General features: G+C 41.9%; 1 protein-coding gene across 3 annotated transcripts in view; it reads right to left on the reverse strand.

Moving 5' to 3' along the window:
• LOC129820766 (target of Nesh-SH3-like) overlaps positions 1-13,977 on the reverse strand; it is a 64,571-nt gene that overhangs the window by 47,800 nt on the left and 2,794 nt on the right. For all 3 annotated transcript variants that reach the window (XM_055877715.1, XM_055877714.1, XM_055877716.1), the window contains exons 2-6: positions 8,304-8,483; positions 7,817-7,885; positions 7,552-7,684; positions 6,534-6,712; positions 4,198-4,247 (exon numbers count right to left, since the gene is read on the reverse strand). In XM_055877715.1, the coding sequence (XP_055733690.1) occupies positions 4,198-4,247; positions 6,534-6,712; positions 7,552-7,684; positions 7,817-7,885; positions 8,304-8,483 (611 nt within the window). The remainder of the gene's footprint in view (positions 1-4,197; positions 4,248-6,533; positions 6,713-7,551; positions 7,685-7,816; positions 7,886-8,303; positions 8,484-13,977) is intronic.

Consider the following 13,977-nt stretch of genomic DNA (forward strand, 5'->3'; position numbering starts at 1 on the left):
ACATTACAGACTAGAGTACACTACAGACTAGAGTACATTACAGACTAGAATACACTACAGACTAGAGTACATTACAGACTAGAGTACATTACAGACTAGAGTACATTACAGACTAGAGTACACTACAGACTAGAATACATTACAGACTAGAGTACATTACAGACTAGAGTACACTACAGACTAGAGTACACTACAGACTAGAGTACATTACAGACTAGAGTACACTACAGACTAGAATACATTACAGACTAGAGTACATTACAGACTAGAGTACACTACAGACTAGAGTACACTACAGACTAGAGTACACTACAGACTAGAGTACATTACAGACTAGAATACATTACAGACTAGAGTACATTACAGACTAGAGTACATTACAGACTAGAGTACATTACAGACTAGAGTACATTACAGACTAGAGTACACTACAGACTAGAGTACATTACAGACTAGAGTACACTACAGACTAGAGTACATTACAGACTAGAATACACTACAGACTAGAATACACTACAGACTAGAGTACACTACAGACTAGAGTACATTACAGACTAGAGTACATTACAGACTAGAGTACACTACAGACTAGAGTACACTACAGACTAGAGTACACTACAGACTAGAGTACACTACAGACTAGAGCACACTACAGACTAGAATACACTACAGACTAGAGTACACTACAGACTAGAGTACATTACAGACTAGAGCACACTACAGACTAGAGCACACTACAGACTAGAATACACTACAGACTAGAGTACACTACAGACTAGAGTACATTACAGACTAGAGTACATTACAGACTAGAGTACACTACAGACTAGAGCACACTACAGACTAGAGTACATTACAGACTAGAGTACACTACAGACTAGAGTACACTACAGACTAGAGTACATTACAGACTAGAGTACACTACAGACTAGAGTACATTACAGACTAGAGTACACTAGAGACTAGAGTACACTACAGACTAGAGCACACTACAGACTAGAGTACATTACAGACTAGAGTACACTACAGACTAGAGTACACTACAGACTAGAGTACACTACAGACTAGAGTACACTACAGACTAGAGTACATTACAGATTAGAGTACATTACAGACTAGAGTACATTACAGACTAGAGTACATTACAGACTAGAGTACACTACAGACTAGAGCACACTACAGACTAGAGTACATTACAGACTAGAGTACACTACAGACTAGAGTACACTACAGACTAGAGTACACTACAGACTAGAGCACACTACAGACTGGAATACACTACAGACTAGAGTACACTACAGACTAGAGTACATTACAGACTAGAGCACACTACAGACTAGAATACACTACAGACTAGAGTACACTACAGACTAGAGTACATTACAGACTAGAGTACATTACAGACTAGAGTACATTACAGACTAGAATACACTACAGACTAGAGTACATTACAGACTAGAGTACATTACAGACTAGAGTACATTACAGACTAGAGTACACTACAGACTAGAATACATTACAGACTAGAGTACATTACAGACTAGAGTACACTACAGACTAGAGTACACTACAGACTAGAGTACATTACAGACTAGAGTACACTACAGACTAGAATACATTACAGACTAGAGTACATTACAGACTAGAGTACACTACAGACTAGAGTACACTACAGACTAGAGTACACTACAGACTAGAGTACATTACAGACTAGAATACATTACAGACTAGAGTACATTACAGACTAGAGTACATTACAGACTAGAGTACATTACAGACTAGAGTACATTACAGACTAGAGTACATTACAGACTAGAGTACACTACAGACTAGAGTACATTACAGACTAGAGTACACTACAGACTAGAGTACATTACAGACTAGAATACACTACAGACTAGAGCACACTACAGACTAGAGTACATTACAGACTAGAGTACACTACAGACTAGAGTACACTACAGACTAGAGTACACTACAGACTAGAGTACACTACAGATTAGAGTACACTACAGACTAGAGTACACTACAGACTAGAGCACACTACAGACTAGAGCACACTACAGACTAGAGCACACTACAGACTAGAGTACATTACAGACTAGAGTACACTACAGACTAGAGCACACTACAGACTAGAGCACACTACAGACTAGAGTACATTACAGATTAGAGTACACTACAGACTAGAGCACACTACAGACTAGAGCACACTACAGACTAGAGTACATTACAGATTAGAGTACACTACAGACTAGAGCACACTACAGACTAGAGCACACTACAGACTAGAGTACATTACAGATTAGAGTACACTACAGACTAGAGCACACTACAGACTAGAATACACTACAGACTAGAGTACACTACAGACTAGAGTACATTACAGACTAGAGCACACTACAGACTAGAATACACTACAGACTAGAGTACACTACAGACTAGAGTACATTACAGACTAGAGTACATTACAGACTAGAGTACACTACAGACTAGAGCACACTACAGACTAGAGTACATTACAGACTAGAATACACTACAGACTAGAGTACACTACAGACTAGAGTACACTACAGACTAGAGTACACTACAGATTAGAGTACACTACAGACTAGAGTACACTACAGACTAGAGTACACTACAGACTAGAGCACACTACAGACTAGAGCACACTACAGACTAGAGTACATTACAGACTAGAGTACACTACAGACTAGAGCACACTACAGACTAGAGCACACTACAGACTAGAGTACATTACAGATTAGAGTACACTACAGACTAGAGCACACTACAGACTAGAGCACACTACAGACTAGAGTACATTACAGATTAGAGTACACTACAGACTAGAGTACACTACAGACTAGAGCACACTACAGACTAGAGTACATTACAGACTAGAGTACACTACAGACTAGAGCACACTACAGACTAGAGTACATTACAGACTAGAATACACTACAGACTAGAGTACACTACAGACTAGAGTACACTACAGACTAGAGTACACTACAGATTAGAGTACACTACAGACTAGAGTACACTACAGACTAGAGTACACTACAGACTAGAGCACACTACAGACTAGAGCACACTACAGACTAGAGTACACTACAGACTAGAGCACACTACAGACTAGAGCACACTACAGACTAGAGTACATTACAGACTAGAGTACACTACAGACTAGAGCACACTACAGACTAGAGCACACTACAGACTAGAGTACATTACAGATTAGAGTACACTACAGACTAGAGCACACTACAGACTAGAGCACACTACAGACTAGAGTACATTACAGATTAGAGTACACTACAGACTAGAGTACACTACAGACTAGAGCACACTACAGACTAGAGTACACTACAGACTAGAGCACACTACAGACTAGAGCACACTACAGACTAGAGTACACTACAGACTAGAGTACACTACAGACTAGAGCACACTACAGACTAGAGTACACTACAGACTAGAGTACATTACAGATTAGAGTACACTACAGACTAGAGTACACTACAGATTAGAGCACACTACAGACTAGAGTACACTACAGACTAGAGTACATTACAGACTAGAGTACACTACAGACTAGAGTACACTTCAGATTAGAGTACACTACAGACTAGAGTACACTACAGACTAGAGTACACTACAGACTAGAGTACACTACAGACTAGAGTACACTACAGACTAGAGTACATTACAGACTAGAGTACATTACAGACTAGAGTACATTACAGACTAGAGTACACTACAGACTAGAGTACACTACAGACTAGAGTACACTACAGACTAGAGTACACTACAGACTAGAGTACACTACAGACTAGAATACACTACAGACTAGAGTACATTACAGACTAGAGTACACTACAGACTAGAGTACACTACAGACTAGAGTACACTACAGACTAGAGTACATTACAGACTAGAATACACTACAGACTAGAGTACATTACAGACTAGAGTACACTACAGACTAGAGTACACTACAGACTAGAGTACATTACAGACTAGAATACACTACAGACTAGAGTACATTACAGACTAGAGTACACTACAGACTAGAGTACACTACAGACTAGAGTACATTACAAACTTACTAAGGTAAATCACCAACGTTGTACAGAACGCTCACCACAGACACAGTGCACATTCTTTAGCAGGAGTAATAAGTGCAGGACGTACCACAGGCGTCAGAGGGGTTCTTGGTCTGAAAGGTTTCTGCATGGCCTTCTCTGAAAATACAACCACAACACAAAAAGAATGAACAGCTGGAAGTAATAACACGTTACTGGTACTGGAGCGTAAGGAATATATACAGTTGAAGTCTGAAGTTTACATACACTTAGGTTGGAGTCATTAAAACTCGTTTTTCAACCACTCAACATATTTCTTGTTAACAAACTATAGTTTTGGCAAGTCAGTTAGGACATCTACTTTGTGCATGACACAAGTCATTTTTCCAACAATTGTTTACAGGCAAATTATTTCACTTATAATTCACTGTATCACAATTCCAGTGGGTCGGAAGTTTACATACACTAAGTTGACTGTGCATTAAACAGCTTGGAAAATTCCAGAAAATGATGTCATGGCTTTAGAAGCTTCTGATAGGCTAATTGACATAATTTGAGTCAATTGGAGGTGTACCTGTGGATGTATTTCAAGGCCTACCTTCAAACTCAGTGCCTCTTTGCTTGACATCATGGGAAAATCAAAAGAAATCAGCCAAGACCTCAGAAAAAAAATTGTAGACCTCCACAAGTCTGGTTCATCCTTGGGAGCAATTTCCAAATGCCTGAAGGTACCACGTTCATCTGTACAAACAATAGTACACAAGTATAAACACCATGGGACCACGCAGCCATCATACCGCTCAGGAAGGAGACGCATTCTGTCTCCTAGAGATGAACGTACTTTGGTGCGAAAAGTGCAAATCAATCCCAGAACAACAGCAAAGGACCTTGTGAAGATGCTGGAGGAAACAGGTACAAAAGTATCTATATCCACAGTAAAACGAGTCTTATATCGACATAACCTGAAAGGCCGCTCATCAAGGAAGAAGCCACTGCTCCAAAACCGCCATAAAAAAACAGACTACGGTTTGCAACTGCACATGAGGACAAAGATCATACCTTTTGGAGAAATGTATCTCTGGTCCGATGAAACAAAAATAGAACTGTTTGGCCATAATGACCATCGTTATGTTTGGTGGAAAAAGGGGGAAGCTTGCAAGCTGAAGAACACCATCCCAACCGTGAAGCACGGGGGTGGCAGCATCATGTTGTGGGGGTGCTTTGCTGCAGGAGGGACTAGTGCACTTCACAAAATGGATGGCATCATGAGGCAGGAAAATTATGTGGATATACTGAAGCAACATCTCAAGACATCAGTCAGGAAAATAAAGCTTGGTCGCAAATGGGTCTTCCAAATGGACAATGACCCCAAGCATACTTCAAAAGTTGTGGAAAAAGGACTTAAGGACAACAAAGTCAAGGTATTGGAGTGGTCATCACAAAGCCCTGACCTCAATCCCATAGACATTTTTTGGGCAGAACTGAAAAAGTGTGTGCGAGCAATGAGAACAACAAACCTGACTCCTTTACACCAGCTCTGTCAGGGGGAATGGGCCAACATTCACCCAACATATTGTGGGAAGCTTGTGGAAGGCTACCCGAAACATTTGACCCAAGTTAAACAATTTAAAGGCAATGCTACCAAATACTAATTGAGTGTATGTAAACTTCTGACCCACTGGGAATGAGATGAAAGAAAACAAAGCTGAAATAAATCATTCTCTCTAGTATTATTCTGACATTTCACAATCTTACAATAAAGTTCTGATCCTAACTGACCTAAGACAGGGAATTCTTACTAGGATTAAATGTCAGGAATTGTGAAAATCTGAGTTGAAATGTATTTGGCTAAGGTATTGGAGTGGCCATCACAAAGCCCTGACCTAAATCCTATAGAAAATTTGTGGGCAGAACTGAAAAAGCGTGTGCGAGCAAGGAGGCCTACAAACCTGATTCAGTTACACCAGCTCTGTCAGGAGGAATGGGCCAAAATTCACCCAACTTATTGTGGGGAACTTGTGGAAGTCTACCCAAAACGTTTGACCCAAGTTAAACAATTTAAAGGAAATGTTACCAAATACTAATTGACTGTATGTAAACTTCTGACCCACTGGGAATGAGATGAAAGAAAACAAAGCTGAAATAAATAATTCTCTCTACTATTATTCTGACATTTCACATTCTTAAAATAAAGTAGTGATCCTAACTGATCTAAGACAAGGAATTTTTACTTGGATTAAATGTCAGTAATTGTGAAAACCTGAGTTTAAATGTATTTGGCTGAGGTGTATGTAAACTTCCATCTTCAACTGTATGTAAAAACAGGTGATATGTGTAAGATACTGACAGACTCAGTGCTGCATCCATTTTTGGATGTGTTTGAAGGGGGAATGATTTGAGCGATGCACCATGGAAGGAAAGAGACGAAGTGTTTAGGTGACCTACCTATGTTGGTGTTGTGGATAACTGGCTTGCTCCACACTCCGCTGCGTTCCTCGTTGTTGGGTCGGACACCAAACTCGTAGGCCGTGTTGGGCTTCAGGTTATCGATGACCATGTCGCTGGCGGGGCAGGTCTGTTGAGTCCACTTCCTGTTCCTCTCACGGTAACGCACCGTGTAGTGCCTGGGTCAACACAGATAGAACACAACATTGTTCATTATCACACATTTTCATCAGTAGTATTATAACATTGTGTATTGTGTGGTGACTATGTCAACAAACATAGAATGTAATAGAAATGTCAGATATTGTGTAGTAACATGGATACTACAGCATTGATGGCACAGTTTCTAGGGACTCATTTGTAACACAATGGCTTGTTATTAAGCTGTGACAGCTGTCTGTTCACCATTTTGTGACAGTGACAGCTATGAATGCAGAGCTGTAAGTTCTAGTTTCCTGGTTGAGATTTGTTGTGCAGGCCGTGGTCGTGTGCGACATTCAAGTGTTGGGTGGGCAGAGCAGGTTGAGGTCAATCTTTCCAATGGGTTTTCCAAAGCTCAGTAGAGAGAAGAGGGGAAGTTTAGAGAGGTACATTTGGTTGATGTGTAGGATGAGTATCACTCCACCACGACTAAACACCTGTGCCCTCGCCCCACTGCCTCCCTGGCGGAACAATGTGTTGCAGTTATACCACATTTTTTATGCTGTCTGTTGTGTATGACATACTGTAAGTGTCAGTTTGAGTGAAATAGGTCTTTGTTTTTCTCAAACTGTGAAAATAATCTCCTTAGTGTTGTGGGACCCACTGTGTGCTTTTTGGCCCATCTGAGTACCCTTACTGCCCTGTGTCTCTATGGACAGAGAGCAGCATGACGAACCAGTACTGGAATGGGAACAACATGAACCTTTGTAGATGGGTTGGGACATGAGCTGTGTACCCGTAACCCCCTCACTGGCTCACTCTGCTGAGTGTGCATGTTTGTGCGTCCTTACGTGTGTGTTGGTGTACTTTAACTCACCCGTCCTCCAGGCAATCGTTCATGATGTCCCCCTCGTAGGGCGTCTTGAGGAAGGTCCCCCAGGACAGCAGCACCGAGGTGGGGGTCACGGACCCAATCACCAGGTGCAGTGGCTTCTCCAGGTTCACCTTGCCTGGGGAGTCACAGGGGTCAGAGTTCAAAGGTCAACCTCATCAGATTCAAAGCAATGGGTATAAATAAGAAAAGAGTCAATGTAATCTATCAAATGATTACTGGTAACACAGAGTTGGTGCACGTGCAGTACCTGTGCACTGTTTCTTCACATTGTTAACTGGGACGGGCTGGACAGCAATCAGGTACTTGGGCTCGGCATCTGGAAGAGAGATTCAGGGTTTAGCACTGCTAGCAGAAGAAAGGTTGCTAATGAATGTCTCTGAAGTGGTTCGCTCCATAGCGTTGAGTGTGCGTGTTCTCATATGTTACCTGACTGAACATTCAGGACAGGACATGCTGTCTTGAAAAGGAGGCTTGAGGGTGAGGTGTGCGTGTGCGTGTGCGTGTGTGTGTGTGTGTGCGAGCATCTACATGTGTCTAGGTATGTGTGTTGTACGGATGTTGGATGAGTCAAAGTGAGTCTGCACAGATGTGTCCTTTGTCAGTGACGCATAGAATCAAACCATGACTAAAACGTGAAGATAAAACACGTGTGCCAGAGCAATCTACCACAGTTCATGGGGCATAATCATGCAATCATACATTACATACCAAACACACACACACAAACGCCTCACCGATCTCTGTCTCGTAGGGCAGTCCGTTCTCTGGGAGTTGGATGAACTGTTTAGAGAACATGCTGCTGCCGTAGCCCAGGATGTAACCCTCCAGCTTGGTGTCAGCGTTGGGACGTACAAACTTCATCACGATGGTGTCGCCTGTAGCATTGATCCTCACCTTCATGTTCTGTCGTCTCACTGGGGGCAGAAGAGAGCGTACAGTAGTCAGCATGGTGCGCACACACACACACATGCCCCCCCCCCCCCCCCTTCTCCGGGGTTAGGCCGTCATTGTAAATAAGAATTTGTTCTTATTTGACTTGCCTAGTTAAACAAAGGTTAAATTAAAATAATAATAAATATATAAATTACTGGTAGTAAACAGGGACTGAAGCTAGGAGTGTTAATTGGGTGAGAGACCTTTGGCCAGGTCTGTGTTGGGTATGAGACGGAATGGAAGGATACAAAGTTCCTGCTCCGTTAACTTGTGAAGGTAAACGCAAAAACAGACAGAAGTAAACCAAAGGTCAGAATGATCAAATATGTCACTCGTTTCAGGAAACTAGCCGTATGTCGCACGTCACAGAAGAGGCATTTGAACATAAACATTTATGTACAAATGTTCAGAAACGTGTTCTGGAACATGTGAATTTCCTGTGCCTTAAAAACAAACTTGTATATCTGAAAATACAAAGATTTGTTTTATTTTATTATGATCCTCGTTGGTTTAGCCATGGAAAAAGTCATGAACCTTCCTGCTAGTCATGATTGGCTGAGATAATTGATGGGCTGGACACGCCGAGAGATGAGTTCGGATTGGTCTGCCATGCAGCACGCTTCTATCTATAACATGAGCTGCTCAGTATGTGTAGGTAATCATTTCTAACACAGCTTTTTTGAAAGATACCACGAAGAACTGCAAAAGTGTTGCAAATGCTTTGAATCAGACGATGAGGAAATCCCTGATTTAGGTAAATACATTTTCATTGAACCAGACATTGTAGACTCTTCTGAAACAGCGATCATCATTCTTGTTGTCACAGAAGAAGTTGACTGAGTTTCGAAATCAGTGGAATGCCCGGCGGAAGCAGAGTATGATAGCTAAAAAAGTTCTGCCGTTTGATTGCAAATATGCGCAGGAAGTCGAAAATGGAACACAGAAGGTTGTTGTATAAAATCCCTGTCTATGGATTAAATCTTCAAACTAAGGGCAACCATGGCATCCGTGAAATAGAGGGAGACGCGTTCATCCATGAATACAGGTCAGAGAGTCTAGCTAGCTACACACATTATACATTTCTAATTTTGTCAGAAAGTAATTTCATTGCAAGTTAAAGTGTATTGTTAGCTAGCTAGCTAATGTTAGCTGGCTGGCTTGCTAGCTAACGTTACGTGTCTGATCTGTGTAGTAACATTATTTGGAAGCTGTGCCATCGAAAGTATTCAGACCCCTTGACTTTTTCCACATTTCTCACATCTTGTTAGGTTACAGCCTTATTCTAAAATGGATGAAATGTTTTTTTCTCTCATCAATCTACACACAATACCCCATAATGACAAAGCAAAAACTGGGTTTTAGAAATGTTTGCTAATTTTAAAAAAGTATAATAATGAAATACACATTTACATAAGTATTCAGACCATTTACTCAGTACTCTGTTGAAGCACCTTTGGCAGCGATTACAGCCTTGAGTCTTCTTGGGTATGAAGCTACAAGCTTGGCATACCTGTATTTGGGGAGTTTCTCCCATTCTTCTTTGTCAGGTTGGATGGGGAGCGTCGCAGCACAGCTATTTTCAGGTCTCTCCAGAGATGTACCAATTGGGTTCAAGTCCGGGCTCTGGCTGGGCCACTCAAGGACATTCAGAGACTTGTCCCGAAACCCCTCCTACATTGTCTTGGCTGTGTGCTTAGGGTCGTAGTCCTGTTGGTGAGCCTTCGCCCCAGTCTGAGGTCCTGAGCACTCTGGACCAGGTTTTCATCAAGGATTGTCCTTCTGAAAGGTTCTCCCATCTACACTGAGGAACTATAGAGCTCTGTCGGGTTCGTGGTCACCTCCCTGACCATTCCCTTCCCCCACCGATTGCTCAGTTTGTCCCCCACCGATTGCTCAGCTCTAGGAATAGACTTGGTGGTTCCAAACTTCTTCCATTTAAGAATGGTGGAGGCCACTGTGTTCTTGGGGACCTTCAATTCTGCAGACATTTTTTGGTACCCTTCCCCAGATCTGTGCCTCGACAGAATCCTGTCTCGGAACTTTACGGACAATTCCTTCAACGTCATGGCTTGGTTTTTGCTCTGACATGCACTGTCAACTGTCGGATCTTATATAGACAGGTGTGTGCCTTCCTAAATCATGTCCTATTAATGGAATTTGCCACAGGTGGACTCTGATGATCAATGGAAACATGATTTACCTGAGCTCAATTTTGAGTCTCATAGTAAAGGGTCTGAATACTTATGTAAATAAGTTATTTTTATTTTTAATTTTAATACCGTTGCAAAAAAATCTAAAAACCTGTTTTCGCTTTGTCCTTATGGGTTTTGTGTGTAGATTGCTGAGGAAATTGTTGTATTTAATCCATTTTAGAGTAAGGCTGTAACATAACAAAATGTGGAAAAAGACAAGGGGTCTGAATACATTCTGGAGGCAGTGTAAGATTGAATCGAGCGAGTCGGTCACGTATTTTACTTAATTATACAGGATGTGCATTTTGCAAACTGCAATGAGATATCTAAGGGCAAACTAAATAGTTAAGTTGAAATTGTGGAACATGCTTTTGAAAAAATAAATATGCACACACTGCCAGCAGCCGCCAGAGACAAAGAGGTTGGCCAGAAATGAGGGGAAACCATGGTTTTGATAAATAGCCTCAAGCTTTGCCAACTGTGTGTTTTCTATCAAAACTGCATTTGTTTTTTTTCTCCTCAATATTTCAGATCAAACAATGAGGGATTGGCTTTTGCTTTGGCTCCAATGAGAGGGGTTTCCAACTCCAAAACAAGCAAACATTGTCTCAGTCACCTAAGAACCCGGTCCAACCCCCAACAGTTTGGCCGTTCTACACCAGAGACTATTAGGCTTATCTGTATTTCCAGTTTGAAATGACTGGATGTTTGTAAATGGACAGTCATTACTCCAATCATCTACAGTCGCTTCAGAAGGTTTTCATACCGCTTGACTTATTCCACAATTGTTGTGTTGCAGTCTGAATTAAAATGAAAGCTGTTCACAGCCAAGCCACAAGAACAGATGAGACTAGAAAGGAATATTAGCCAACAACAACACAGATAAGGAAGAGAATTTTGTTATCGTCTTGGATACAGGCAGTAAGGATTAAGAATGACGGATTATCATCTTTAAGTTCCAACATCTCCAACGTAACAGAATGTTCAAACTGACCAAAGTTTTGTCACTGTTACCACGGACTTACAGCTTGAGGACCATATTCATCTTCACAACAAACACACGCACACTGACACAAACACCTAGGCTTGTACTGAGGGCAGCAGACCTGTAGATAGCCATCTGTAATCATGGACCTGACCTTACCAGCAACCTGTTATATGTAACGAATAAATACTTCAGTTGAATGTACCAATTGACTGTTTGACCCTGATGGACCTCATGGATAGGACATGCCTTTGACCATCTATGGCCACAATTACTAAGCATTTGCACCAGGTGAAAAGCTCACACCTATAGCAACAACATGTTACTAAACAATTGTGTTACCATATATGTTACTACACAGGTATGAGAGAAATGTAATGTGAAATGTTTAGATAAAACCATTGAGATAGCTAATTGGCTCTTCATCTGAGAAAATGTAGTCCACATGTTGTGACAGGGACACAGTGTGTGCAGTGTGCTCCATACTCTGTTCCAGGTCTCAGCAGCTACGCACACTTATTTAATTATGCAATAGATCAATAAATCATAGATTCTTTCATAAATGTCATCTGAATGTTATTAGAAGGTGATAACCAATGCAAATTTCCCACATAGCTGCAGGATTCATCCAAGTGGTTACTAAGCAGGAAGATCAGATGTTTTGTTTTTATGGAGGAGAGCTCTGCCTATCACCATGTTATCATGGGGTTTACTACAGCAACTTTCTCCACTCGCACACTTCAACAATTATCAGAGAAACGACACAATCCTAAAATACAATCCTTTCTTGATCAAGAGATGAAACCTCCACCTCATACTGATAGTGAATCACCACAAAAATGGACCTGACAATCCATCAGCACACTTGACAAGACACAATAAACCCTCCCACTCTGATCCCACTGTATTCCTCTATGGCTGGATCATAGAGCCTCCCTTTGACTGAAGACACTGAGCAGAAACATTGACTTGAGGAGACTGGGCTTCACAACGGCCATCCCGGCTCATCACTGGTGATGGATGGTCCTCTGGGAGAGGGAGGAGGTCATTCGTTTTGTCAGTGGTTGAGCTCAGTGCTCTTGCAGAAATTCAAATGTACTCTGTGTGTGTGTGTGTGTGTGTGTGTGTGTGTGTGTGTGTGTGTGTGTGTGTGTGTGTGTGTGTGTGTGTGTGTGTGTGTGTGTGTGTGTGTGTGTGTGTGTGTGTGTGTGTGTGTGTGTTGTGTGTTGTGTGTGTCCTCTTGGCAGCTTGTTTTGTATTCTTAGTGTTTGGATTCCTCCTCCCTCATGTCCTTCTATACTTGTTCTTCTCCTTCCTCTGTTTGAAGGGACATTGACTACTAGGATCCTACTGTATGCACATACAATACATAAAACACACACATTCACACACTACTGGGCAGGTTTTGTGTTTTAGGGGCTGTGTGGCTCTAGTCTAGTTGAAGACGGTGGGGTTCTTTAACTTTAGTCTAGTTGAAGACTGTGGGGCTCTTTAACTTTAGTCTAGTTGAAGACTGTGGGGCTCTTTAACTTTAGTCTAGTTGAAGACTGTGGGGCTCTTTAACTTTAGTCTAGTTGAAGACTGTGGGGCTCTTTACTTTAGTCTAGTTGAAGACTGTGGGGCTCTTTAACTTTAGTCTAGTTGAAGACTGTGGGGCTCTTTAACTTTAGTCTAGTTGAAGACTGTGGGGCTCTTTACTTTAGTCTAGTTGAAGACTGTGGGGTTCTTTAACTTTAGTCTAGTTGAAGACTGTGGGGCTCTTTACTTTAGTCTAGTTGAAGACTGTGGGGCTCTTTAACTTTAGTCTAGTTGAAGACTGTGGGGCTCTTTAACTTTAGTCTAGTTGAAGTCTGTGGGGCTCTTTAACTTTAGTCTAGTTGAAGACTGTGGGGCTCTTTAACTTTAGTCTAGTTGAAGACTGTGGGGCTCTGTGGCTGTAGTTGATTTTATGTAGCTCTCCTTGTTTTTGGCTCCCAGGTTTCCATCCTGGGAATGAGAAGGTGAAGAGCTGGGGAAGAATGGTTCCGCCTCAGAGCAAAAAGAGCGAGGCCTCACCTACAGTATCACATAACTCCAATGGGGGACAGGGGAGGGGGTGGGGCTTGATAAGCTTTAGGGGGCTTTACACCACTGCACCACACCTTTGGCCATGGGCCAGCCCAGCCATGCTCCAGGTTCTCAGGGAGGAGAGCTTTACCTCACAGCCCAGCTAGAGAGAGCCGTGCCTGGGCTAACACTCCCACACTATCATCTGCACTGGTACCCCTGATCTCATACTATATATCCCACATCTGATCT

The sequence above is a fragment of the Salvelinus fontinalis genome, chromosome 23, assembly GCF_029448725.1.
Source record: "Salvelinus fontinalis isolate EN_2023a chromosome 23, ASM2944872v1, whole genome shotgun sequence".
In the NCBI taxonomy this organism is placed as follows: Eukaryota; Metazoa; Chordata; class Actinopteri; order Salmoniformes; family Salmonidae; genus Salvelinus; species Salvelinus fontinalis.